The 27,861-nt window shown below is 53.6% G+C and overlaps 1 protein-coding gene and 1 long non-coding RNA gene across 5 annotated transcripts in view; one reads left to right on the top strand and one right to left on the bottom strand.

Moving 5' to 3' along the window:
- Positions 1-27,861, bottom strand: part of LOC125644663 (uncharacterized) — a 45,984-nt gene that overhangs the window by 7,844 nt on the left and 10,279 nt on the right. The window contains 4 exon segments of the mRNA XM_048868941.2: positions 23,018-23,237; positions 25,423-25,727; positions 25,729-25,825; positions 25,828-27,579. Coding sequence (XP_048724898.2) covers positions 23,018-23,237; positions 25,423-25,727; positions 25,729-25,825; positions 25,828-27,579 — 2,374 coding nt within the window.
- On the top strand, positions 38-10,771 carry LOC125644686 (uncharacterized). Of its 4 annotated transcripts, none has more exons than XR_007359092.2 (3): positions 38-916; positions 2,667-2,752; positions 10,445-10,771. It is a non-coding gene; the product is annotated as an uncharacterized LOC125644686 (long non-coding RNA). The 4 variants fall into 4 exon arrangements; XR_007359090.2 differs by lacking the exon at positions 10,445-10,771 and adding an exon at positions 7,836-8,264; XR_007359091.2 differs by lacking the exon at positions 10,445-10,771 and adding an exon at positions 6,530-7,482.

Consider the following 27,861-nt stretch of genomic DNA (forward strand, 5'->3'; position numbering starts at 1 on the left):
GCACGGCGGGCGAGGCCGCAGCTGGCCGGGCAGGGGGAGCGGGCGGGTGCGGGCGCTGTGAATGGGGAGCGGGCCTGCCCGAGGCTTTGGCCCCGCTGTCGCCCTCCGAGGCGTCCCCAGGCTGGCTTAGGGGCGCCGGGGTGACCTCGCCTGGCAGCCCCCAAGGAAGGAACTGGGTGGACTGAGTGAGCAGTGCCCCTCTCTGTCTGACGCCTAGCAAGGGGGGTCCTGGGGACCCCACCAGGAGAAGTTAAAATGAAAAGTAAGGGAGGGGAGGCTAGAGGGCCTGGGCACCTTTAGGTGCAGTACCAGGCCCGCAGGAGGATTGCCAGGTCTGAGCTGTGGAAGCAGAAATTGGCTTTTCCTTTCCAGATTTATCCAGTATTCAGAAAGGGGAATCTAGCACCTTCCTTCCCGATTTGAACACACTCAACATTCAGGGGTGCTCAAGCTCAATTTAGGCTGCTGTTACTTCATTTCTCCCAAATCAAAAATGCTGATCCGCTGTAACTTGCTGTAGAAAAACTGGATAAAATTGAGAGACAAATGCTGGGGTCTTCCCAGTGCTAACTCGGACTGGAATTGCTATTTTCAACAGCCATTACCATTTTTTCTTTAGTTTTTTTTTGTTTAAAAGGAAGACAGTAATATTGCACTGGGAAATTCCCCACAGAAATGAAGAGCGGAAGAAAAGAATAACAAAGGCACCTCAACTTTTCCTCATTTATCTAGGACAGTCTTATCATATGGATCCAGATATCCTCCAATCACACAAGCTGAAAATTGTTCCACTTTACCACAGTTCTGTAACCGTGCGGGAACCAGTCCTGTCTGTGTTCTGTGCACATCCAAAATCCCTCCTGAATTCAGAAGAGCCTTGCTTTTGTGACCACACTACCAGATATTTTCAGCCTTGGTAAGCAAAGCAGGTTTACAGTTCTTAATCGGGCAGGAGGCCTCTCAGAAAAAGTTAGGTGCTGTGGGAGGTGTTGCTTATTCACTGGGTAATGTGAGGCCTTATACTGTTACCATAGTAAACCAGTGCAGCACAGAATGCGCTTTGCTCCCAGGGTCGAGAATGGGGTCCTTTGCTTCTATGCACAACCCATCAAAGACCATGAAAAGACTCCCAGTCACTTCAACAGGCTTTGGACAGAACTGGTTATACACAGGGTAACTCCACTGTCTTCACAGGGTCCTGGTCCCACAGCGGCAGGGGGCCATGTGAGCTTGTTGCAGAGCTGCTGCTCAGGGATGGGAACCTCCTGCACCCCAGCCTTCAAAATCATTCACTTTCTGCATGACTACGTGCTAGCTGAGGGGTGTATGGGAATTAGTGCCCCTGCTGCAGGTGATGGGCATCTCAGGTACTTAAAGCCATGGCCTAGAGGAGGGAAGCACTTAACTGCAGAGTCTGCAGCTGCCTAGGGCTGGCACTGAGGATTTAGAGTCCCTAGTGCCACTGTTGCAAGGTTCAAGCATGCTCAGCCTTGTAATTGCCACCCTTCCCTTGCTACCAGCTGCAGCTATCTAAGGTTAGCCTCTGGAAATTGGCCCCATGGCTGTAGCCAGAGATGCTGCAGGTGGCTCTGTGACTACTGCGGGCCATTAAGCTAGAGCAGATAAAGAAACTGGAGTTAACCTCAAGGAACAGAGATCACCCATAGGAAAGGAATGTCAAGGGAAGCCGGAAAGGAGGAAGCAGGTCAGGTTTGCAGTGGGAGAATAGCCCCAGCTGGTTGAGGAGCATGTCCAAAGTAGAAAGGAAACAAGCATGGGGAGAGGTGGTGGTGATGATCAGGTAATAGACTAGCATGTAGATGGGAGCAGAGGGAGAAAGGTTGGTGTCTTCAGCTTCCCGAGGGCTAAGTCCTCACTTTGGGGAAATGGTGTTTGCAAGTGGCTTGCTCAAATTGCAGGATGGGTGCTGAGGGAGGGATTTGTCAGAATTGATCAGGTACCTGCTGGCTTTGGAACTTTCAGCTGAGACTAGGACGACATACTGTGACTGGTGACATGGGGTGGGACTGGAGACATGGCTATAGAAGGTCTGAATGAGGAAGGAGATAAATCTGTGGGGTGGTTCCCCTGATCACTATGAAAGTTCCACTCCCTGTGGACACTGGTAAACCCACATGGGTGTACAGCTCAGTGAGAAGAACTGGGGCTGAGGGAGCTGCGTATGGCAATGCAGCTAGTCATGTAGAGGTATGTGATCAAAATGAAAAATGTTTCTGAGATTCAGTTCTGGGTACACTAGGGCACTGCCACACTGGGCCCACACTCAAAGCCCACAATGACCACATAGGGCCGCCCCCGGGGTTGGTTCCAGCCCCAGGAGGACGTCCCCCGTCGCCTGGCCATAGAGGGAGGTTTAGTGATGGTCTGTCCCAGCACAGACCCCACTGGGGGAGCAGCAACTGCTCAGCCCGGCCTCCCAGATCACAACGGAGGCAGCAGCAGCATCTGCCCCAGGAGGCCCAACGAGCTCTAGGGCTCCAGTATCCCGAGCTCAGAGAGAGGCTGACACCGGCCTCCTCGGCCTGAGCAATGACCAGACCCTCTGCTGGGGGCAGCTAATGACTGAGCCCCCCGTCTGCTGCCCCTGCAGCCCCCAGGGACAGTCAGGTCAATGCTGATCTCATTTCCCCTCTGGACTCACACAGGTATTTCATACGTGAATGAGAATGGACCCTCAGCCATAATTTTGTTGAACTGACTGAGCCTGAACTGAACAGAAAAACAAACCAAAGTAAGTATCAGTCGGACTCTGCCTGCTGTTGCTCTCGAGACTCTGGTTGGACACAAAGAAAAGGAGTACTTGTGGCACCTTAGAGACTAACCAATTTATTTGAGCATGAGCTTTCGTGAGCTACAGCTCACTTCATCAGATGCATACCGTGGAAACTGCAGCAGACTTCATATATACACAGAGAATATGAAACAATACCTCCTCCCACCCCACTGTCCTGCTGGTAATAGCTTATCTAAAGTGATCAACAGGTGGGCCATTTCCAGCACAAATCCAGGTTTTCTCACCCTCCACCCCCCCCACACAAATTCACTCTCCTGCTGGTGCTAGCCCATCCAAAGTGACAACTCTTTACATAATCAAGTCGGGCTATTTCCTGCATAAATCCAGGTTTTCTCACTTCCCCCCCACCCCCATACACACACAAACTCACTCTCGTGCTGGTAATAGCTCATCTAAACTGACCACTCTCCAAGTTTAAATCCAAGTTAAACCAGAACATCTGGGGGGGGGGGGGGTAGGAAAAAACAAGAGGAAACAGGCTACCTTGCATAATGACTTAGCCACTCCCAGTCTCTATTTAAGCCTAAATTAATAGTATCCAATTTGCAAATGAATTCCAATTCAGCAGTTTCTCGCTGGAGTCTGGATTTGAAGTTTTTTTGTTTTAAGATAGCGACCTTCATGTCTGTGATTGCGTGACCAGAGAGATTGAAGTGTTCTCCGACTGGTTTATGAATGTTATAATTCTTGACATCTGATTTGTGTCCATTTATTCTTTTACGTAGAGACTGTCCAGTTTGACCAATGTACATGGCAGAGGGGCATTGCTGGCACATGATGGCATATATCACATTGGTGGATGTGCAGGTGAACGAGCCTCTGATAGTGTGGCTGATGTTATTAGGCCCTGTGATGGTGTCCCCTGAATAGATATGTGGGCACAATTGGCAACGGGCTTTGTTGCAAGGATAAGTTCCTGGGTTAGTGGTTCTGTTGTGTGGTATGTGGTTGTTGGTGAGTATTTGCTTCAGGTTGCGGGGCTGTCTGTAGGCAAGGACTGGCCTGTCTCCCAAGACTTGTGAGAGTGTTGGGTCATCCTTTAGGATAGGTTGTAGATCCTTAATAATGCGTTGGAGGGGTTTTAGTTGCGGGCTGAAGGTGACCGCTAGTGGCGTTCTGTTATTTTCTTTGTTAGGCCTGTCCTGTAGTAGGTAACTTCTGGGAAGTCTTCTGGCTCTATCAATCTGTTTCTTTACTTCTGCAGGTGGGTATTGTAGTTGTAAGAAAGCTTGACAGAGATCTTGTAGGTGTTTGTCTCTGTCTGAGGGGTTGGAGCAAATGCGGTTGTATCGCAGAGCTTGGCTGTAGACGATGGATCGTGTGGTGTGATCAGGGTGAAAGCTGGAGGCATGCAGGTAGGAATAGCGGTCAGTAGGTTTCCGGTATAGGGTGGTGTTTATGTGGCCATTGTTTATTAGCACTGTAGTGTCCAGGAAGTGGATCTCTTGTGTGGACTGGACCAGGCTGAGGTTGGTGGTGGGATGGAAATTGTTGAAATCATGGTGGAATTCCTCAAGGGCTTCTTTTCCATGGGTCCAGATGATGAAGATGTCATCAATATAGCGCAAGTAGAGTAGGGGCTTTAGGGGACGAGAGCTGAGGAAGCGTTGTTCTAAATCAGCCATAAAAATGTTGGCATACTGTGGGGCCATGCGGGTACCCATAGCAGTGCCGCTGATCTGAAGGTATACATTGTCACCAAAGGTGAAATAGTTATGGGTAAGGACAAAGTCACAAAGTTTAGCCACCAGGTTAGCCGTGACATTATCGGGGATAGTGTTGTTGTCATCATGAATAGGTCGGAATATGAACAAGAGGCTGCTCGGCAGCTCTCCAACACGAGTTTCTACAAGCCATTACCCTATGATCCCACTGAGAGTTACCAAAAGCAACTACAGCATTTGCTCAAGAAACTTCCTGAAAAAGCACAAGATCAAATCCGCACAGACACACCCCTGGAACCCCGACCTGGGATATTCTATCTACTACCCAAGATCCATAAACCTGGAAATCCTGGGCGCCCCATCATCTCAGGCATTGGCACCCTGACAGCAGAATTGTCTGGCTTATGTAGACTCCCTCCTCAGGCCCTACGCTACCAGCACTCCCAGCTACCTTCGAGACACCACTGACTTCCTGAGGAAACTTCAATCCATCGGTGATCTTCCTGATAACACCATCCTGGCTACTATGGATGTAGAAGCCCTCTACACCAACATTCCACACAAAGATGGACTACAAGCCGTCACATCCACCAATGTGATATATGCCATCATGTGCCAGCAATGCCCCTCTGCCATATACATTGGTCAAACTGGACAGTCTCTACGTAAAAGAATAAATGGACACAAATCAGATGTCAAGAATTATAACATTCATAAACCAGTCGGAGAACACTTCAATCTCTCTGGTCACGCAATCACAGACATGAAGGTCGCTATCTTAAAACAAAAAAACTTCAAATCCAGACTCCAGCGAGAAACTGCTGAATTGGAATTCATTTGCAAATTGGATACTATTAATTTAGGCTTAAATAGAGACTGGGAGTGGCTAAGTCATTATGCAAGGTAGCCTGTTTCCTCTTGTTTTTTCCTACCCCCCCCCCAGATGTTCTGGTTTAACTTGGATTTAAACTTGGAGAGTGGTCAGTTTAGATGAGCTATTACCAGCAGGAGAGTGAGTTTGTGTGTGTATGGGGGTGGGGGGGATGTGAGAAAACCTGGATTTATGCAGGAAATAGCCCGACTTGATTATGTAAAGAGTTATCACTTTGGATGGGCTAGCACCAGCAGGAGAGTGAATTTGTGTGGGGGGGTGGAGGGTGAGAAAACCTGGATTTGTGCTGGAAATGGCCCACCTGTTGATCACTTTAGATAAGCTATTACCAGCAGGACAGTGGGGTGGGAGGAGGTATTGTTTCATATTCTCTGTGTGTATATAAAGTCTGCTGCAGTTTCCACGGTATACATCTGATGCAGTGAGCTGTAGCTCACGAAAGCTCATGCTCAAATAAATTGGTTAGTCTCTAAGGTGCCACAAGTCCTCCTTTTCTTTTTGCGAATACAGACTAACACGGCTGTTCCTCTGAAACCAGGTTAGCCGTGACATTATCGGGGATAGTGTTCTTGATGGCTTGTAGTCCATCTTTGTGTGGAATGTTGGTGTAGAGGGCTTCTACATCCATAGTGGCCAGGATGGTGTTGTCAGGAAGATCACCAATGGATTGTAGTTTCCTCAGGAAGTCAGTGGTGTCTCGAAGATAGCTAGGAGTGCTGGTAGCGTAGGGCCTGAGGAGGGAGTCTACATAGCCAGACAATTCTGCTGTTAGGGTGCCAATGCCTGAGATGATGGGGCGCCCAGGATTTCCAGGTTTATGGATCTTGGGTAGTAGATAGAATATCCCAGGTCGAGGTTCCAGGGTTGTGTCTGTGCGGATTTGATCTTGTGCTTTTTCAGGAAGTTTCTTGAGCAAATGCTGTAGTTGTTTTTGGTAACTCTCAGTGGGATCAGAGGGTAATGGCTTGTAGAAAGTGGTGTTGGAGAGCTGCCGAGCAGCCTCTTGTTCATATTCCGACCTATTCATGATGACAACAGCACCTCCTTTGTCAGCCTTTTTGATTATGATGTCAGAGTTGTTTCTGAGGCTGTGGATGGCATTGTGTTCTGCACGGCTGAAGTTATGGGGCAAGTGATGCTGCTTTTCCACAATTTCAGCCCGTGCACGTCGGCGGAAGCACTCTATGTAGAACTCCAGTCTGCTGTTTCGACCTTCAGGAGGAGTCCACCTAGAATCCTTCTTTTTGTAATGTTGGTAGGGAGGCCTCTGTGGATTAGTATGTTCTTCAGAGGTGTGTTGGAAATATTCCTTGAGTCGGAGACGTCGAAAATAGGATTCTAGGTCACCACAGAACTGTATCATGTTCGTGAGGGTGGAGGGGCAGAAGGAGAGGCCCTACAACCTATCCGGAAGGATGACCCAACACTCTCACAAATCTTGGGAGACAGGCCAGTCCTTGCCTACAGACAGCCCCCCAACCTGAAGCAAATACTCACCAACAACCACATACCACACAACAGAACCACTAATCCAGGAACCTATCCTTGCAACAAAGCCCGTTGCCAACTGTGCCCACATATCTATTCAGGGGACACCATCACAGGGCCTAATCACATCAGCCACACTATCAGAGGCTTGTTCACCTGCACATCCACCAATGTGATATATGCCATCATGTGCCAGCAATGCCCCTCTGCCACGTACATTGGTCAAACTGGACAGTCTCGACGTAAAAGAATAAATGGACACAAATCAGATGTCAAGAATTATAACATTCATAAACCAGTTGGAGAACACTTCAATCTCTCTGGTCACGCAATCACAGACATGAAGGTCGCTATCTTAAAACAAAAAAACTTCAAATCCAGACTCCAGCGAGAAACTGCTGAATTGGAATTCATTTGCAAATTGGATACTATTAATTTAGGCTTAAATAGAGACTGGGAGTGGCTAAGTCATTATGCAAAGTAGCCTGTTTCCTCTTGTTTTTTCCTACCCCCCCCCCCCCAGATGTTCTGGTTTAACTTGGATTTAAACTTGGAGAGTGGTCAGTTTAGATGAGCTATTATCAGCAGGAGAGTGAGTTTGTGTGTGTATGGGGGTGGGGGGGATGTGAGAAAACCTGGATCTATGCAGGAAATAGCCCGACTTGATTATGTAAAGAGTTGTCACTTTGGATGGGCTAGCACCAGCAGGAGAGTGAATTTGTGTGGGGGGGTGGAGGGTGAGAAAACCTGGATTTGTGCTGGAAATGGCCCACCTGTTGATCACTTTAGATAAGCTATTACCAGCAGGACAGTGGGGTGGGAGGAGGTATTGTTTCATATTCTCTGTGTGTATATAAAGTCTGCTGCAGTTTCCACGGTACACATCTGATGAAGTGAGCTGTGGCTCACGAAAGCTCATGCTCAAATAAATTGGTTAGTCTCTAAGGTGCCACAAGTACTCCTTTTCTTTTTACAGATATGAAGGTCGCTATCTTACAACAAAAAAACTTCAAATCCAGACTCCAGCGAGAAACTGCTGAATTGGAATTCATTTGCAAATTGGATACTATTAATTTAGGCTTAAATAGAGACTGGGAGTGGCTAAGTCATTATGCAAGGTAGCCTATTTCCCCTTGTTTTTTCCTACCCATCCCCCGCCCAGACGTTCTGGTTAAACTTGGATTTATGCTGGAAATGGTCCACCTTGATTATCATGCACATTGTAGGGAGAGTGGTCACTTTGGATAAGCTATTACCAGCAGGAGAGTGAGTTTGTGTGTGTGGGGGGGGGGGGGCGGAGGGTGAGAAGACCTGGATTTGTGCTGGAAATGCCCCAACTTGATGATCACTTTAGATAAGCTATTACCAGCAGGAGAGTGGGGTGGGAGGAGGTATTGTTTCATGGTCTCTGTGTATATAGAAAAGGAGTACTTGTGGCACCTTAGAGACTAACCAGTTTATTTGAGCATGAGCTTTCGTGAGCTACAGCTCATGCTCAAATAAATTGGTTAGTCTCTAAGGTGCCACAAGTACTCCTTTTCTTTTTGCGAATACAGACTAACACGGCTGTTACTCTGAAACCAGACTAAATTGTGAGCAATGAGCAGGGTGTGTGTGTGGTGGGGAGCAGGGTGGCTGTGTGGGTGGATATTTGCCTTGTAAATGCTGAGCCCTTAGGCAGAAGTCCCCTGCCAGTGTCCACCCTCCCCCAGTGTTTGTTTCACCATTTCTAGGAGAAAGGATTGGGCTGGGCAGCCCCCTCCCCCTCTCCTACCCCTTGGCCTGGGGGAGCTGCCATTGTATCTCTCTCCATCCCCCTCCCGCCTCCTGCCCTCTGGTCCTGCCCTTCCCAGCCAGTCTGCGCTTGCTCCATGTTCTCCCTCCAGTCTCCCCACAGCCCCTCCCTCACATCCCCCCCCTTTCCTTCCCTTTATCAGACACTCAGAGTTTCTCTCTTGTCCAGCTCTGCTCCCCTGAACCCCAGAATTCTCCCCCTGATACCTGTGTGTTCTCCCAGTCTCCCTCCAGCGGCCCCACCCCCTGCCCCCTGCATTCTTATTCCCCCCTCCCACATCCCCATGGCCCCCTCGCACCCCCTGCATCCCCGCTTCCACATCCCTATTCAACCCCCTCCTGCCCCCTACCACATTCCCATTTTCCCCTCAATGCCCTCTGGCTATCACAGCCCCCTGCTCCCCTTTCGGCTCCCCACATCTCGCTGCCCCCCCTCATCCCCTCCAAACCCTGGGAGCTGTAGCAGCTTCCCTCTGCTTGAGGCAGGAACTTGCAGCCACCCCGCTGGGAGCAGCCCGGGGCCCCTTTGCCCCGCACAGGCTGCACCAAGAGCATCTCCCTGCGGGGGCAGGTCTCCCCTTCTCTCCCCATGGGGCACTGCTGGGGGGCAGGGCTCAGGATCCCAGTCAGGGGGGCCGAGCTGGGATCTCTGCACAGGGAGAGTCTCTTGGGGGGGGGGGGGGGGCAGCGGGAATGTCCCTCCCCCGCCTGCAGCCAGGGCTCGAGGGGCCCCAGCGGCTGCAGCCGAGGCCCGGGGGGCTGGTGAGGCCGCGACCGCAATTCCCTTTTGCTGCCAGGCTGGGCCCCAGGCTTCCTCCGCTCAGTGCCTCCGGGGTCCTCGCGTGCTGGATCACTGGGTCTCTTTTCCCCACAGCATGTCACCGTCTGCGAGCCCTGGGCTGAGCTGCAAGGGCTGGTCCCCTAGTTCGGGCCATGGAGCTGTCAGCGCTCTGCCACCAGCTTCTTCTGGTGTTAGCTGTAGGGAAAAAATTACCCTGCCCCTGGGCTGTAGGGAAAACCCTCCAGTTCTCCCTCCTGCCCCCGCAGGGCTCCCTGCTCCTCCCCTGCCAGTGTAACTCTGCCTGCACAAGTTGCTCTGGTACATGGGTGCATCCCTCCTTTGCTGCCCTGTCACAGTTTGCTGCTTCTGCCTTTCCCCGCCCTACAGTCCCAGGCCAGTAAGTTGTGATGGGTGGAGACATTCCCACCACAGTTTGGTACTTCTCACCTTTCCCCACTTTCTGCTCCCGCGGTAACAGACTGTGATGAATGGGGTTCCTCTATCATCGTTTTCCCATCTCGCTCTTTCTCCATCCTGTGGTCCGGGGCTGGTAAATTCTGATGGCTAGGGACATTCCCAACACGATTACCTTTCCCCATTCTCTACCTTTCCCCATCTCCTAGACCGGGGTAGAAAGTTGTGATAGATTGAGGATATTGAAGCCTATAGGGCTAGCTTGCTTATTTGCCTATATATCTTTTCTTATGGGATTCTTATTTTCTTATGGGTTTGACTATTTGTTTTATTATAATAGGTTATAAAATGTGTAGAGATTTATATTAGAGTATTTTTGGCTGCAGTGCAAGGGACCTACAGGCCACGCCCTGTATGTTGTTTTAAGGCAAAGTTAGTGTATGTCAGTTTAGGACCTTTCACCTAGATAGGTGCTGATGAGTAAAAGCATAAGGTCCATATGTGGTTGCAACCTTTAACCCAGATAGGTAAAGGATGTGTTGAAGCAGGGTGGTATGCGGGACTACCTAACTGCATACCCTCTTTAAACTTAACAGGCATGCCTCAACTTGGAACTTGGAAAAGAACCGAAATAACCAGGTAGGGCAGAAATAAGAGAATGAGCTAATGTCATGAATATGTGTATATATGTTATCAATATATACAAACGTACCAGCCTACGAAGTAAGGGTACCCCAACATTTCTGTGGGAGAGGAAATGAAGTTTGGACATAGAAAGAGGGCTCAGGTGTTAAAGCTCTGTGACAAGGGTGACCCACCATGCCTAAGAGGCTTCTTAGTTCTCTCTTTATTGCCCTTTGGTTTATTACTCTGTTAGTTCTGAACTGTAAGTGTTAAGTCAGTCAGATAAGTAAAACTCTTAAGTTAGTTTTGTCAGTCTTCAATAGCTCTTAGCTCTCTAGCTTCTCATAAGCTCTGTCCTTCTCACTCAAGAATTGAGGGACCTGGACCTGAACTCTCGTGGCATGCCAGAGGCAAGGCCGGTCCTTGGTCTCTTACCTCCGGGTTATAAACAGGGCTGCTGACGGCAGGGCGTGGTGCAAAGGGGGGGCAATTGCCCAGGGGCCCGGGTCACTGAAAAGGGCCCGGGACTCCCAGGGCGGCCAGGGAAGCAGCAGCAGGAATCTCCTTGCTGCTTTTAAAGAGCAGTAGCAGTGCCTCTGGCAGCTCGGGGCTCCTGGCCACTTTTAAATCGTTGGCCAGGCCAGCAGCAGTAGGGGGCACCCAATGCTGCTGATGGGGAGAGGGGGCAAAAGGGAGGCTACAGGAAGCCTGAAGCCCCGCCCCTTCTGCATGAGGCCCTGCCCCTTCCAGGGGCCCAAAGTCATGCTCCCCCTTTGCCCAGGAGCCCGGCAATTCTGTCGTCAGCCCTGGTTATAATGCAAGACTGTGAGTGTATTAATCCAAAGCTTGATAGTGCATAATATCACATGTATCTCTAGACCAACATTATTGCCTTTGCAACTCTGATCATTTTAAGACTTGATTGCTGTTTGGTTACTATTCCATGTATCTCTATAAAAGTCTTTAAGGCTACATTTGTCTCAGTGTGAGTGTCCTTGTTGTACATCCCAAGGGTCCTCGCAAACTCTATGTAGCCTGATTCTGGGACAAGAAACTTCTTATCTTCTGATCTGAGCCTATAATCCATATGAGCTAACTCATATTAACCTCCTAAAATCAGGCAACAGGGTCCTGTCATAATTTGCTACCTCTCTCTTTGCCCATCAGTGCAGTATTGCTAATTTGGGGAGATCAAAAATCATGAGTCTGACCTCCCAAAATCATGAAATTGCCCAGAAGTCATGAGATTTTAATAAAAGTTTATACTGTGTTTGTAGGTCAGTCTTGTTTGACCTCCCCTCCCCTGCCCATCAGAGCTTAGTGTGTGCCCATGTGAGAATCAGTGTCCCGCACTCTCTCACATACTGGATAAGGTGATTTTGGTCCCTGCTACAGGAGCTCTCGGCCCACAAGTGCCCGTCTCCTGCCCAGCAATTAATCCTGTCTCCCCAACCCCCCATCACTTCTGTCCCCACCCAACCCCTCAATTCAGCCCCCCAGTTCAACCCCCCAGCCGCCATCGTCACCACGCCATCACTCCAGTCCCCCCACCCCACTGACCCCCACTGCACTCAGTGCACCCTCCCAGCACTCATCCCATCCCAGCTCAGAACCCACCATCCATGCAGCCCCCCCCCATCAGCCCCCATCCGCCTCACTTCAGCCTCCTACAGCCCCCAGCCTCATCTCTGCTCCTTAGGGTCCTTCACCCTTCCCAGAAAGGGGGGGCTGCAGTGGGGTCCCCTCTCCCACGTCCTAGGATAGCAGGGGAGCAGCCACCTGGGGCTGACAGCTGGAGCCCTGCCGCATCTGGGGCAGCTGACAGAATTTCAAAGTAACATTGAAGCTTCACTTTTAGAGCTCTCACATGTCAGGGTTTTTTTTTTCCAGCTGATTAAATTGCTTGTTTGAGGGTTGGCCCCTCCCCGCTTCTTTCTATCTCAGCTGAAGTTCTCCCTTCCCCCCCACTTGTTAACTTTGTTTACCTGCTATGTAAGAGATTTCTCATGGTCTTTCCAAGTGCTGTAGAAGTAACTGCCTTATGGAGGAAGCACATTCCTTTGTTTAGGACAGGTCACTCCTGTTTGGCTGGAAACCCATTTTAAGAATGTGCCTCAGGTGGAAAAAAAACCCTGACATTTGAGCGTTCTACCAGGAGATCTCTGCGTGAGGCTTAATTTGACTCAGAAATGGTGACTCTTGGGATCAGTTCACGAGAGCTGGCATGTCTCATCTGCCCGGTCTGGATTGCACCCAGGATGTGGCAGAGCCTCAAACCGAAGACGGATTTTATCTTTCATGGGGCATCTAAGTGTTGTTATTTCTGAGTCTGCAGGTCATAGCTCAGCCCAGATAAGGTCTGCAGAGAAGCCCCAGAACATGGATTTCAATTTTAAAGTTTCCAGCACCACAAACAGAGAAGGAAAAGGAACAATTTGGGACACAGACAGAGAAAATGTAATTAACCCCACACATGGGTTGTCGGAGGGAATCAGGGTGTTTTGCCCAGAGTAATTAAGACAGAGCAGAGAGGGTGACACAGAGAGAGGGGAGATGTTTGTTTGGGGGTGATTTGCCATTTACACACACAGCTCCATTACGGCCCTGGGGCAAGTCAAGGGGAGCCACTGAATTCCAGAGATGGGTCAGGGACATGTTGGCTCCCTCAGAGACTTCAGAGCTTAAAATTCCCTCAGGGTTCGTCTACATTGCAAATAAAGACCCGAGTCAGGGAATCTCAGAGCACAGGCCGGTTGACTTGGCTTTGGAGCTAAAATAGCAATGTGGGTGTTTGGGTTCAGGTGGGACCCTGGGCTTTGAAACCTGGCAAGGAGGGAGAATCTCAGACCTCAGGCTCCAGCCCGAGCCTTGACACTGCTATTTTAGCCCTGCGGACGGAGCCCCACAATCCTGAGTCGCCTGCCCCAGACCCTGAGACTCACTGCAGTGGTTTTTTGTGTTGTTTTGGGGGGCTTTGCAGGGTAGATGTACCCTGAATGAGGCAGGGTCCTGCGTTAATGAGCGCTGCAATGTGTGGTCCTGTCACTGGAGATTATATGGCAAGGCACAGACACATGGGGGCTGAATTAACAGAGCCCAGACATCCTTGATTCTGGCAATGGTAACTGAGACTGCTCAACTGTGCACCGTTAAGAACATGCTTTTACTATAATATTTTGAGGCTAAAGTTGACATACTTCCCATTCACTTTTCCTACTCCACCATGGAATAATTTAACCTGCAGATATTCTACCCTGCAATCTTGCCGCTTTTCTCTCCAATCATCAAATATTGCTGCACAGATTCCCCCCTTTCTTCACTTACTGAATTCTACTGCACCCCTCCCGCCCCATGCTGATCACTTTCCCTCTCTTGATGGGTTACTGACATAATCTCTGCATAAAGATTGTGTGGTTTTGCTTTAAAGACCCGTTTGCTATGAAACCTTTCAGATTTTTCTTTTTTCCTGTCTGCTTAGCTAATGTGTGTAAATCTTCTTCGATTTTTCCTCACTTTCTCTTAATTGTCAAATATGGCTATAAACTCTCCTCAATGTTCACAGGTTTGTTCTGTCTCTAATTACTGACTAATGTAGGATTCCCTCAGGTTGGGAGGAGAACTGCCACCCTCAGTAATCACCATAGATTGGGGGTTAGTAGAGAGAAGAAGCCTGGAGCAGTGGGCCTGGCGCAAGATCTGAGTCCTGAACCAGAGGCTGTGAAACCAAGCCAGGCCATGTATTAAAGCAGATGCTCACAAGTTCACTGCCCAGTACATGAATTTGGCAAAGTTGTTGCTAGTGTACCGGGCACTAGAGATCTACATAACTATAGCCCAGCTCATAGAGATACAGCCCAGGCTAGTACAAGCTGGTTTGACAAATCAATGGAGAGGAATGTTGCGTCCAAGATATCAGGAGGAAGGGGAGGTGACAAATCGCTGTCAGGACACACCTAAGGTGGGGTGTTAGTTGTGTATTCTAGATGTTTGTTTCAGTCTATAAATGTCAGGGCACTTTGCCTTAATTCTTTGTTCAGCCGAGGGGGCAGTGGGCAGTCCCGCCACCGACTGAGCCGTTCCTGGCAGCGTCAGGAAGGAGAGGACGTTCCAGCCTTCAGCACTTAGCGACACTGGGTCGGGCTGTCGATGTCTGCGGGACCCGCTATCTGCGCAGAGCTGGGCAGCACACTGAACGAACACACCCCGGGAGCAGTGCTGGGGGGGAGGGCTTGTGGGGGCCATAGCCACTCCTCTAAACACAAAGGTCAAAGCAGCCACTGCTTTCCGGCCACCCAGCTCTGAAGGCAGAGGGGAGAGAGCGATGGCTGCGGGCGGTGGGTATGGGGCTGGTATGTACCACCTACTTCAACCCCCCACACAGGGGCTGGGGAGTTTCTGAGAGTGTGGCAAGACTCACCCCCGTGGCACAGCCTAGCAAGGAGGGGAGCTCCTGGTCCGGCCTCCAATTACAGCCCCAGGTGCTCTTTGCATGGGCCAGTCAGCGACTAGCAAATGCACATTTAAACACCCTTCCTGGGACGAAGCCGCTCTGACTTGGATGGCTCAAGCGCAATAGGGAGAGGTGGGGAGTTGCCTTGCACGCCAAGCAGAGGCCGGGGAGCTGTGATAGGCAAGTGGGAGCACCAAGCAGGCACCAGCGAGTGGCGCAGCATATCTCTTTGGAGCAGTTGGCTGCACTGAGTCTCCCTGAAGTTGGGATGCAGGCTGGGCCGGGCCTCCCTCCCTGCACTGAGCCCTGTAAACATGGCACCGGTGCTGGAGGCTCTCGGGTCACTGCTGGGGACCGGAGCGGGCAGCCACGCCAGGCATGGCTCGGACAGCCCCATTCCCTGCTCTCCCCTAAGCAAGAACGTGTCCAAGCGTGGAGAAGGCAAAGCAGAGGAAGGGGCTCCAGAGAACACCAAAGGAGGGGCCCCAGCCGTTGACCATTTAAGAAATTAGGGTAACACGTGCCCAGAGCGACCACTCATGGAAGTTGGCAAAAGTGGTCGCTTGTAAGAGGTGGCGTCTCGGCAAAGGTGTGCTACTGCCCGCACGGCTGGGGGTGGCGCCACGTCGCTCTGGCTTTTGGGGAGGCTGAGCAGCGCGCCGGAAGCTCCCCGAGGCCTGACCGCGGCTCTGCCCAGCCCCTGCTTGGCCTCCTCGCCACTCCCCTCTCCCCACCACGTCCCTTGGGTCAGCCCCAGCCCCACTGAGCCCCGTCCCCCAAGGCCCACCCACCCCGCACGTCCCTCCACCCCCTTCCTTGAGACACTACCGTTCGCAGGCCACTGAACCGCAAGACCCCTCTGAGACCCCCACCACCTGCTCCTTGCTGAGTTCCTCCACCCCGCTCCCCTGCCCGCTTTGGCGCTTTCTGAGTCCTGTCTTCCTCCTTTCCTCCACCCCTCCCTGTGCCCCCCCGTCTGCTGCTCACTGAGTCCCTCCTTTCCTCCACCCCCTCCCTGTGCCCCCCCGTCTGCTGCTCACTGAGTCCCTCCTTTCCTCCACCCCTCCCTGTGCCCCCCCGTCTGCTGCTCACTGAGTCCCTCCTTTCCTCCACCCCTCCCTGTGCCCCCCCGTCTGCTGCTCACTGAGTCCCTCCTTTCCTCCACCCCCTCCCTTCCCCCCCAGCCCCCCGCGCGGAGCCGGCCGAGCCCCCTCTCCCTTCCCCGCCAGCCCCCCGCATGGAGCTGGCCGAGCCCCCTCTCCCTTCCCCCCAAACCTCCGTGCGGAGCCGGCCGAGCCCCCTCTCCCTTCCACCCCAGCTCCCCGTGCGGAGCCGGCCGAGCCCCCTCTCCCTTCAACCCCAAACCTCCGTGCGGAGTCGGCCGAGCCCCCTCTCCCTTCCCCGCCAGCCCCCCGCATGGAGCCGGCCGAGCCCCCTCTCCCTTCCCCCCCAAACCTCCGTGTGGAGCCGGCCGAGCCCCCGCTCCCTTCCACCCCAAACCTCCGTGCGGAGTCGGCTGAGCCCCCGCTCCCTTCCCCACCAGCCCCCCGCATGGAGCCGGCCGAGCCCCCCTCCCTTCCTTCCCTCACAGCCCCCCGCGCGGAGCCGGCTGAGCCCCCCCCTTTACCCCCCAAACCCCAGCGCGGAGCTGGCCGAGCCCCCTCTCCCTTACCCCCCGTGCGGAGCTGGCCGAGCCCCCTCTCCCTTCCCCCCAAACCTCCGTGCAGGTGGCCGAGCCCCCTCTCTCTTTCCCCCCAGCCCTCCATGTCGAGCTGGCTGAGCCCCCTTGCCCTTCCTTCCCTCAGCCCCACCCAGGCCCCCTGCTGCCCCCCCCATCCCTTTTTGGCAAAACTGGGTATTCATAAAGTTTTCTCTTGGCAACTGATGATCAGTTGGCAAAAGCAAATGGAACAAATCTCCAGTTTTGTCAAAAAAGTTGGGACCCGAGGCCAAAACAGATTGGATGGCCACCCAAGGTCAGGGGCCCCAACACTTACCTGGTCTCCACCCCACCCTGGGAGCCAAGGCCAGAGCCAGGAGCAAGAGCCAGGGGTTGTGGTGGGTCCAGAGGTTGCAGTCAGGGGCCAGGAGTGGGGTTGCATTGGGAGTGGGGCCAGCCGTATGGCTGGGACACCCCACAGTGTGGGGATCACTGTCCTGGACTGTGGTAAAAGCAATTTGGGGAGCCCAGGCAGCTGTGGGGAGCCCATGAGCCTCCACCTGCCCTGGGTGGGGAACTGGGGTGCCTGAGAGCAGCTGCTGCCCCATATCACGGTCCAGCTGGCAGTGCCCATGCAGACTGAGAGCAGCGTCTGGGGGGAGAGGCAGAGTGGAGGTGGGAAGAGGCGGAGTCAGGGCGGGGCCTGCGGGAAGAAGCGGAGTGGAGGTGGGAAGAGGCGGAGTCAGGGCGGGGCCTAGGGGAAGAGGCAGAGCGGAGGTGGGAAGAGGGGGTGTGAGGAAGAGGCCTGGGGGAGAGGCGGCGCAGAGATGGGAAGAGGGGGCGTGAGGAAGAGGCCTGGGGGAGAGGCGGCGCAGAGGTGGGAAGAGGCGGAGTCAGGGCGGGGCCTAGAGGAAGAGGCGGAGAGGAGGTGGGAAGAGGCGGAGTCAGGGCAGGGCCTGGGGGAAGAGGCGGAGTGGAGGTGGGAAGAGGCGGAGTCAGGGCAGGGCCTGGGGGAAGAAGCGGAGTGGAGGTGGGAAGAGGCGGAGTCAGGGCGGGGCCTAGAGGAAGAGGCGGAGTGGAGGTGGGAAGAGGCGGAGTCAGGGCAGGGCCTGGGGGAAGAGGCAGAGCAGAGGTGGGAAGAGGCGGAGTCAGGGCGGGGCCTAGAGGAAGAGGCGGAGTGGAGGTGGGAAGAGGCGGAATCAGGGCAGGGCCTGGGGAAAGAAGCGGAGTGGAGGTGGGAAGAGGCGGAGTCAGGGCGGGGCCTAGAGGAAGAGGCGGACTGGAGGTGGGAAGAGGAGGAGTCAGGGCGGAGCCTAGGGGGAGAGACGGAGAGGTGGTGGGAAGAGGCGGAGTCAGGGCGGAGCCTAGGGGGAAGAGGCAGAGCGGAGGTGGGAAGAGGCGGCGTGAGGAAGAGGCCTAGGGGGAGAGGCGGAGTGGAGGTGGGAAGAGGCGGAGTCAGGGCAGGGCCTGGGGGAAGAAGCGGAGTGGAGGTGGGAAGAGGCGGAGTCAGGGCGGAGCCTAGGGGGAGAGACGGAGCGGTGGTGGGAAGAGGCGGAGTCAGGGCAGGGCCTAGGGGAAGAGGCGGAGCGGTGGTGGGAAGAGGCGGAGTCAGGGCAGGGCCTAGGGGAAGAGGCAGAGCGGAGGTGGGAAGAGGTGGAGTCAGGGCGGGGCTTAGGGGGAGAGACAGAGCGGAGGTGGGAAGAGGTGGAGTCAGGGCGAGGCCTAGGGGGAGAGGCAGAGCGGAGGTGGGAAGAGGTGGAGTCAGGGCGGGGCCTAGGGGGAGAGGCAGAGCGGAGGTGGGAAGGGGCGGATTTGAGGGAGGCGCCTAGGGAAAGAGGTGGAGTGGAGGTGGGAAGAGGTGGAGTCAGGGCAGGGTTAGGGGGAGAGGCAGAGTGGAGGTGGGAAGAGGTGGAGTCAGGGCAGGGCCTGGGGGAAGAGGCGGAGCAGAGGTGGGAAGAGGTGGAGTCAGGGCGGAGTCTAGGGGGAGAGGCGGAGTGGAGGTGGGAAGAGGCGGAGTCAGGTCGGGGCCTAGGGGGAGAAGCAGAGCGGAGGTGGGAAGAGGCAGATGTGAGGGAGGCGCCTAGGGAAAGAGGTGGAGTGGAGGTGGGAAGAGGCGGAGTCAGGGCAGGGCCTAGGGGAAGAGGCGGAGCGGTGGTGAGAAGAGGCGGAGTCAGGGCAGGGCCTGGGGGAAGAGGCGGAGCGGAGGTGCGAAGAGGCGGCGTGAGGAAGAGGCCTAGGGGGAGAGGCGGAGTGGAGGTGGGAAGAGGCGGAGTCAGGTCGGGGCCTAGGGGGAGAGACGGAGCGGTGGTGGGAAGAGGCGGAGTCAGGGCAGGGCCTAGGGGAAGAGGCGGAGCGGTGGTGGGAAGAGGCGGAGTCAGGGCAGGGCCTAGGGGAAGAGGCGGAGCGGTGGTGGGAAGAGGCGGAGTCAGGGCAGGGCCTAGGGGAAGAGGCGGAGCGGTGGTGGGAAGAGGCGGAGTCAGGGCAGGGCCTGGGGGAAGAGGCGGAGCGGTGGTGGGAAGAGGCGGAGTCAGGGCAGGGCCTGGGGGAAGAGGCGGAGCGGAGGTGGGATGAGGCGGATGTGAGGGAGGCGCCTAGGGGAGGAGGCGGAGTGGAGGTGGGAAGAGGCGGAGTCAGGGCGGGGCCTGGGGGAAGAGGCGGAGTGGAGGTGGGAAGAGGTGGAGTCAGTGTGGGGCCTAGGGGAAGGAGTGGAGGTGGAGTCAGGGCGGAGTGGAGGTGGGAAGAGGTGGAGTCAGGGCGGGGCCTGGGGGAAGAGGCGGAGCGGAGGTGGGAAGAGGTGGAGTCAGGGCGGGGCCTGGGGGAAGGAGTGTAGGTGGAGTCAGGGTGGAGCGGTGGTGGGAAGAGGCGGAGTCAGGGCGGGGCCTGGGGGAAGAGGCAGAGTGGAGGTGGGAAGAGGCGGAGTCAGGGCGGGGCCTGGGGGAAGAGGCAGAGCGGAGGTGGGAAGAGGCGGAGTCAGGGCAGGGCCTGGGGGAAGAGGCAGAGCGGAGGTGGGAAGAGGCGGAGTCAGGGCGGGGCCTGGAGGAAGAGGCAGAGTGGAGGTGGGAAGAGGCGGAGTCAGGGCAGGGCGTAGGGGAAGAGGCAGAGCGGAGGTGGGAAGAGGCGGAGTCAGGGCGGGGCCTGGGGGAAGAGGCAGAGCGGAGGTGGGAAGAGGCGGAGTCAGGGTAGGGCCTAGGGGAAGAGGCAGAGCGGAGGTGGGAAGAGGCGGAGTCAGGGCGGGGCCTGGAGGAAGAGGCAGAGTGGAGGTGGGAAGAGGCGGAGTCAGGGCAGGGCGTAGGGGAAGAGGCGGAGCGGAGGTGGGAAGAGGTGGAGTCAGGGCGGGGCCTGGAGGAAGAGGCAGAGCGGAGGTGGGAAGAGGCGGAGTCAGGGCAGGGCCTAGGGGAAGAGGCGGAGCGGAGGTGGGAAGAGGTGGAGTCAGGGCGGGGCCTGGAGGAAGAGGCAGAGCGGAGGTGGGAAGAGGCGGAGTCAGGGCAGGGCCTAGGGGAAGAGGCGGAGCGGAGGTGGGAAGAGGTGGAGTCAGGGCGGGGCCTGGGGGAAGAGGCGGAGCGGAGGTGGGAAGAGGTGGAGTCAGGGTGGGGCCTAGGGAAAGAGGCGGAGTGGAGGTGGGAAGAGGCGGATGTGAGGGAGGCGCCTAGGGGAGGAGGCGGAGTGGAGGTGGGAAGAGGCGGAGCAGTGGTGGGAAGAGGCGGAGTCAGGGCGGGGCCTGGGGGAAGGAGTGGAGGTGGAGTCATGGCGGAGCGGTGGTGGGAAGAGGTGGAGTCAGGACGGGGCCTAGGGGAAGAGGCAGAGCGGAAGTGGGAAGAGGCGGAGTGAGGCCGGGGTCCGGTGGAAGAGGCAGAGCGGAGGTGGGAAGAGGCGGAGTCAGGGCGGGGCCTAGGGGAAGAGGCGGAGCGGAGGTGGGAAGAGGTGGAGTCAGGGCGGGGCCTAGGGTAAGAGGCGGAGTGGAGGTGGGAAGAGGCGGATGTGAGGGAGGCGCCTAGGGGAGGAGGCGGAGTGGAGGTGGGAAGAGGCGGAGCAGTGGTGGGAAGAGGCGGAGTCAGGGCGGGGCCTGGGGGAAGGAGTGGAGGTGGAGTCATGGCGGAGCGGTGGTGGGAAGAGGTGGAGTCAGGACGGGGCCTAGGGGAAGAGGCAGAGCGGAAGTGGGAAGAGGCGGAGTGAGGCCGGGGTCCGGTGGAAGAGGCAGAGCGGAGGTGGGAAGAGGCGGAGTCAGGGCGGGGCCTAGGGGAAGAGGCGGAGCGGAGGTGGGAAGAGATGGAGTCAGGGCGGGGCCTAGGGGAAGAGGCGGAGCAGAAGTGGGAAGATGCGGAGTCAGGGCGGGGTCCGGTGGAAGAGGCAGAGCACTGGTGGGAAGTTGGGGAGTGAAGAGGCGGAGTGAAGAGGGCGGGGGCTGGGGGAAGAGACAATTTACCCCGCCCCAGGGCCCACCCCACCCCTCCTCTTCCTGCTCCACCCCTGCCCCCCATTCTCCTCCTTCCCCGCCCCCATTCCACCACTTCCTCCAAGGCCCTGTTCCACCTCTTTCTGCCCCTGCTCCACTCCACCCCCCGAAACCCCTTCCCCCAAACTCCTGCCCTCTCCACTCCCGCTCAGAGTTAGGCAACAGTTGAGTGTGTGTGTTTTAGGATTGCTGGCATCTACGAGTCAGATTCAGGTATCTAAAGTGAAATTAGCAGCTGGGCATCTAAATCTTTTTGTGCATCTAGCCCCTAATGCCTAACCTGCTTTGCCAACCCCTATCTGCACCCTCAGGTGCCTAATACCGTAAAAATCTAACCCAAAGTCATTTTTTAAACAATACTTTTGGAAGACTTACTGAAAATCTAATGGGATTTAAAAATCAGTTTAATATAATCTGGGTCCCCAAGCACTCAAATACCTTAATCAGAACCATACGGGGCTTTAAAGGGTATCACTCCATGGCAGGGTCTGACAGTCAGTGCAGAATGTCTGATCAGACCCATCGTTAATGATTATTGATAAGCCAGAAAGAGATTGACTTTTCTCAGAAAATGTGTTCCGTGCTCTAGGGGTAAGAGCTGTAATTCTGGGGAAGAACAATCTGTGTTTCATACATAACAGAAGTTGAATTCCTGCTTCAAGGGCAGAGCCTCGGTCTCTCAGCCACCGGGAGATGCTGCCCCCTCCCCTCATCATTCCCCCTGGGGCGTCACTCGTAGCCCGTTAGATTTCAGGGTCGCTTCTGACACTTGCAAAATCCTTGCGTTGGCTGTTCTGCGTATTTAGACTCTAAGCTCTTTCCCTTAGGAGCTGTCTCTCATGATGTGTAGATACAGCACCTAGCACAACACAGCCTTAGTCTTCTGTAGAGCCTCTGGCTGCTGCTGTGTTACAAATTATCATGGTATTAACTGAGACAAAATTATTTTGAAACCAGACAAGAAGGAATTTGAGGAAAGTTTTGCTTTGAGGACCAGGCCGAGTTTCAACAGGGAGAAAGAAAAGGAGGACTTGTGGCACCTTAGAGACTAACAAATTTATTTGAGCATAAGCTTTCGTGAGCTACAGCTCACTTCATCGGATGCATTCTCCCAAACCCACACATCTAACCTCCCAGTCCTGCCAAACCTTAATCACATGCTTAATTGTACCACTGCCCATAGCCCCAGTGCTTTAAACGGGTCTGAGCTAGAATGGCCGGTGGGAAGGCTGAGCGAGCCGGGGTTTGGGGATGAAACCAGCTCAGAGCAGAACCGCTGTAGCCATATTCTCTGTATAGAAATCTGTCAGTATACGGCCTGTAACTGAGTCTATGACAAGGCAGAGCTGAGACTGTATGAGTGACCTCACTGTGCATTTCCGTAGCAGACCAGGCTTGCTCTGCATTTCCTGGTAACCTCCCCTCCGAATCCGGTGGGTAGTTAATGGAAAACAAGGACACAGTGTGAGAAACTAAATTCTAGTTTATTATGACCGAGGAGAAACAGACTCCTGTCCCCCAGCCCAGCTCAGCACGGGACTTTGCATCCCAGCCCAGCACACTGCTGCGCCCAAATCCCACACGCACCCGCAACAGAGCAACATTTACCGACTGGTGGAAAAGGGCAGAGAATCCAGGAGAGATGCTGGGACCAGTCACAAAGCAAACACTCCGAGGGCAGGGAATCCATGAAGCAGAGGTTAGACGGATGCAGTGTGGGGTTAAGGGGGGGCAGAGAGAGCTGCTGTCATCCCCACACTGGACACTGGTAGATGGGGAGGGGCGATGAGCTGGGCTGTCAGGCTCCTCATCTACTTCTGGCCTCAATGATGGGGGTCAATCTGGCTTCAACATGGGCCCAGGCCTGTTGGTTTCCCCAGCTTCTTTCTTCTCTCAGGAGATGCTGCCCCCTCCCCGATCATTCATCTTGGGGCATCATTTGTAGCCTTTAGATTTGAGGGATGGCTTCACCCAGCACTCACAGGGCAGTTCCTGTCTCTCTCTGGCATTGGTGCAGCAAGTTCACAGTCCTCAGCCTCCACTCTCTGGATGTCAAGAGAAAAATCTGCAGTTTCCCAACTCTGTTTCCCTGCCCTCTCCCGGTGCATCTCACATCTCTGCAGGGATCAGGCAGTAAATCCATGTCCCGCTCGGTCTCGGCCTCTCGGAGTGTGAATCTAGCACTCACCCTCAGTGTTCCTGCTGACAGATATTGAGACTTTTCATTGTTCAAACACACAAAAATCTTATGACAATGGGAAAGAATGGTTAAAATAAAACAAAGAAAGGACTCTTCTGGCAATTGATCCTTTGTCTCATAAAGTCCTCAATAAACCTGCTACATCCTGTCAAAGTAAACTAATATCCAAATATGTGACCAAACGGCCTTCAGGAAGAGACAGAAACCAACACGACAAGGTGCACTACAAAATACTTGCAGGTTCATAAAGTGAAATCCCACAGAACTCTAACTCCCCAAAGAAGGAAACCCAGTTTATTCATTTTCTTCTGAACTGGCTAAACCTGCTGTACTCAGCACCTCCTCATTATTTTGTTGGGTCATTTACAAAAGTTTTAACATCGTCCTAATGCAAAAATAACAATAAAAAAACCCAGACCCCAAACCTGAACATCTACAAAGCCCAGAAGCTACTTTAACAATAGATGAGGGATTGGCAACCTTTGGCTCCCAGCCTGCCAGGGTAAGCCGCTGGCGGGCCGCGAGACGCTTTGTTTACCTGAGTGCCCACTGGCAGAGCCGCTCGCAGCTCCCAGTGGCTGCGGTTCACTGTTCCCGGCCAGTGGGGGCTGCAGGAAGCGCGGCCAGCATGTCTCTCAGCCTGCGCTTACTATGACGGACCAGGAGCCAAAGATTGCTGACCTCTGCAATAGATGAAAGCGGGGATTTTAGCTCAGAAAGATCAGCCAGAGGTTTGGGGTTCATTTGAATTCCCCCTCCAGGTCTGGGACACTTTCATCTCTAGCCCTAAGGAGTCTGAGTCAGGATCAAAGAAATCAGAGTGTGATTCCTAAGCACGGAGAGCACAGAACATTGTGGTAAGTGCCATGCTGGGAGGACAGTGCACTCCTTGGCTTTGCACTCCTACAGTGGTGTGCACACGCATGCGGGGCACTTCCTGAGCTGGGTCTCACGGTGCAGACCTAATCTCCGCGTCTGTGTCTGTCTGCAGCAGGATGTGGCCCTTCCTGTATGTGTGACGGAGCAGGCTGGAGAGCCTGGCTTGGCAGGGCAGGGGGCCCTGGCTGAATGGGCAGGCTCAGTGGAACCCCAGTACCTCAGGTGGCATACCCAGACCGGCAGGGCAACCCGTCGGAGGGCTGATCGGGGCTTCTCCTCCTCTGCCTGGGGCTAGCTTAGACCAGGCAAAGCCAGAGGGTCACTGATCAGCTTAGGGTCAGCTGCTGCCAGAACCTGCCCCCAGAGACGGGCAGATGGATACAGTTAGCATATAAGCCTGTTTGTCAGCCTGAGACAGAATTTGGGGGTTGACTTTTTGATACTCTTACATTTTATACTAATATGTGTAAACAAAGGACAAGGACCCCATGTTTTACATTTGCCCACAAGCAGATGGGGTGAAAAGAGAGAAGAGCTGGAACTAAAGTGTTACTGGGCATAGCTGGAATGGAATATATGAGCGCACACCTGACAACTGCCTCAACTCTTTCTCTCAAAGCAAGGTCAAGCAACAAGTCAGGAGGGGAAAGGAGGGATGGGGGAGAGGTAAAAGACTAAAAGACCAAAGAAATACCTGTCCCTAACTGGAGAACAACCTCACTCCTCCCATGGGGTACAAAAGAGGGGACATGAAGACCCCAACTCATGACCCTCGAGAACAAAACACAACCATAAGTTGTAAGGGATATGACTAGGGGCGTGCACTGCAGGTCTATTTGGGCCTGCTAAGAAGGAGGAAGGGGAAGGGGAATGGTAATTGGGGAATGGGAGACTGGGAGACTGGGGGACTGGGAACAGGGAATGGAAAATGAGAATGGGGAATTGGGACACAGGCAAAGCTCTGCAGCGTCAGGGCCAGAAAGGGGGGGACGCGGGGTAAAGGCTCTATCGGCGTATAGGGATAAGCCTGACTGGTGTGAAGGGTGCAAAATATGCTTGCTTGGAAACTAACCCCAATAAACATTGAATTGTCTGCCCTTCGGCCTTCTGGTCTGCTCTCTGTCTGTGAGACAAGAACCAGGGAGGCAGGTGAAGGGAAAAGCCCTCTAACAGATACCTGGGAGCCAAATGCCACCAATGCATGTGGGAATTAGGAAATGGAGTTTTTACTATGGCCAGCTCTAGTCAGGGCACTGAGGGAATTTCTCTCCTGTGTGGAGGAGTCTCTGATGTTCACTGTGGTGTTACCTCCAACAGAAGCATTTTCCATGCTAAGGACACATAAAAGGGCTCTTCTCTGTGTGGATTTACTGAGGCTTGATGCCGTGTGAGCACCAGATAAAGCTTCCCCCACATTCAAGCTCCTTCTTCTGTGAATTATGCGATGAGGAATAATGTGTGAGCTCAGACTGAATCTCTTCTTGCAGTTATTGAAGCTTTTCCCATAATCCAAGCATTTATGGGTTCTCTCTCTTGTGTGGGTTGTCTGATGTGAAGCAAGGTTTGATCTTCAAATGAAAATTTTTCCACAGTTGAGGCATTTATAGATTCTGTCCCATGTGAATTCTTCAATCTTTATGAAGTTATGAGCGGGGACTGAAACTTTTCCAATCATCTAAGCATTTATGGGGTTTTTCTCTTGTGTGGATTGTCGAATAAGGTGTGAGTGCTGACAGAAGCCTTCCTCACAGTGGAGGCATTTATATGGTTTCTCTACTATGTGGGTTTTCTGATGTACAATAAGGGCGGATGGTGCTCTGAAGCTTTTCCCACAGACCAAGCATTTACAGGGTTTCTCTCCCATGTGCAGTCTCCGATGGGCAGTAAGATTTGAGCTCTGACTGAAGCTTTTCCCACAGTCCAAGCATTTATAGGGTTTCTCCCCTGTGTGGGTCCTCTGATGTGTAATAAGGGCTGATGGTGCACTGAAACTTGTCCCACACTCAAGGCATTTATAGGGTTTCTCTCCCGTGTGAGTTCTCTGATGTGTAATGAGGGCTGATGGTGCATTGCAACTTTTCCCACACTCAAGACATTTATGTGGTCCCTCTCCCGTGTGGATCCTCCCATGGCTAGTAAGATGTGAGCGCTGACTGAAACTTTTCTCACAGTATAAGCATTTATAGGGTTTCTCTCCCGTGTGAGTTCTCTGATGTGTAATGAGGGCTGATGGTGCATTGCAACTTTTCCCACACTCAAGGCATTTATATGGTCCCTCTCCCGTGTGGATTCTGCCATGGCTAATAAGGCCTGAGTGTTGACTGAAACTTTTCTCACAGTACAAGCATTTATAGGGTTTCTCCCCTGTGTGGATCCTCTGATGTGCAGTAAGGGCTGATGGGCCACTGAAACTTTTCCCACAGTACAAGCATTTATGTGTTCCCTCTCCTGTGTGGATTCTCCCATGGCTATTAAGATGTGAACGCTGGCTGAAACTTTTCCCACAGTCCAGGCATGTATAGGGTCTCTCTCCTGTGTGGATTCTCCTATGGTTTATAAGTCTTGAGTGCAGACTGAAGCTTTTCCCACAATCCAAGCATTTATAGGGTTTCTCCCCCGTGTGAGTTCTCTGATGCACAATAAGGGCTGATGATACACTGAAACCTTTCCCACATGCAAGGCATTTATAGGGTTTCTCTCCTGTATGAATTCTCCTATGGCTAATAAGGCTTGAGCTCTGACTGAAGCTTTTCCCACACTCCAAGCACTTATAGGGTTTCTCTCCTGTGTGGATCCTCTGATGTGCAGTAAGGGCTGATGGTCCGCTGAAACTTTTCCCGCAGTATAAGCATTTATGTGGGCCGTCTCCTGTGTGGATTCTCCCATGGCTTGTAAGATGTGAGCGCTGACTGAAAGTTTTCCCACAGTGCAGGCATTTAAATGGTCTCTCTCCCGTGTGGGTTCTCTGATGTATAATAAGGACTGATGATGTACTGAAACTTTTCCCACATTCAAGGCATTTGTATGGTCCCTCTCCCGTGTGGGTTCTCCCATGGCTAATAAGGCCTGAGCACTGACTGAAGCTTTTCCCACACTCAAGGCATTTATATGGTTTCTCTCCCGTGTGCAGTCTCCGATGGGTAGTAAGGTTTGAGATCCAGCTGAAGCTTTTTCCACAGTCCAAGCATTTATAGGGTTTCTTTTCCCTGGGATTTGACTGTGGGGCTGTGGTTTCTTTGGAATCCTTGTCTCCTCCCTCACATTCAAAGGATTCGTGCACTTGCTTTCTTGGATGGTTTCCCAGCTTCCTCTCTGACCTGTCCCAATTACTCCAGACTTTTCTCTGTTCCAAGCACTGGGGAAAATTCCCATCTGCTCTTCTCAAAAAGTTTCCCTGCAGCTCCACTTGCTCGGGACCTTCCTGTTGTGGATTCCCCTCCTCGTTCTCACTTGTCTCGTCACCATCTGGGGGAGAGAGAGAATCCAGGCACGAGTCAGTGCCTGGGCTGGCAGAAAGGACACAAAGGGGAGTAGCAAAGAGGGAAAACACAACACAGTAACAGTGGGGGAGACTGAGAAATTGGATTCTGCCTCCACATCCCATCCAAACACTCCCAGGGAAGTGAAGTCAGGGAGAAAACTCCTGACAGCGAACAGGCTGGGTGGGAAGCCATGAGCGATACCTGCCATGAGATGACACCTGCCGACCAGAGCCTGACCTGGGTGAGAAGAGGCAGAACTGAGGGG

This window comes from Caretta caretta, chromosome 11, assembly GCF_965140235.1.
Source record: "Caretta caretta isolate rCarCar2 chromosome 11, rCarCar1.hap1, whole genome shotgun sequence".
In the NCBI taxonomy this organism is placed as follows: Eukaryota; Metazoa; Chordata; order Testudines; family Cheloniidae; genus Caretta; species Caretta caretta.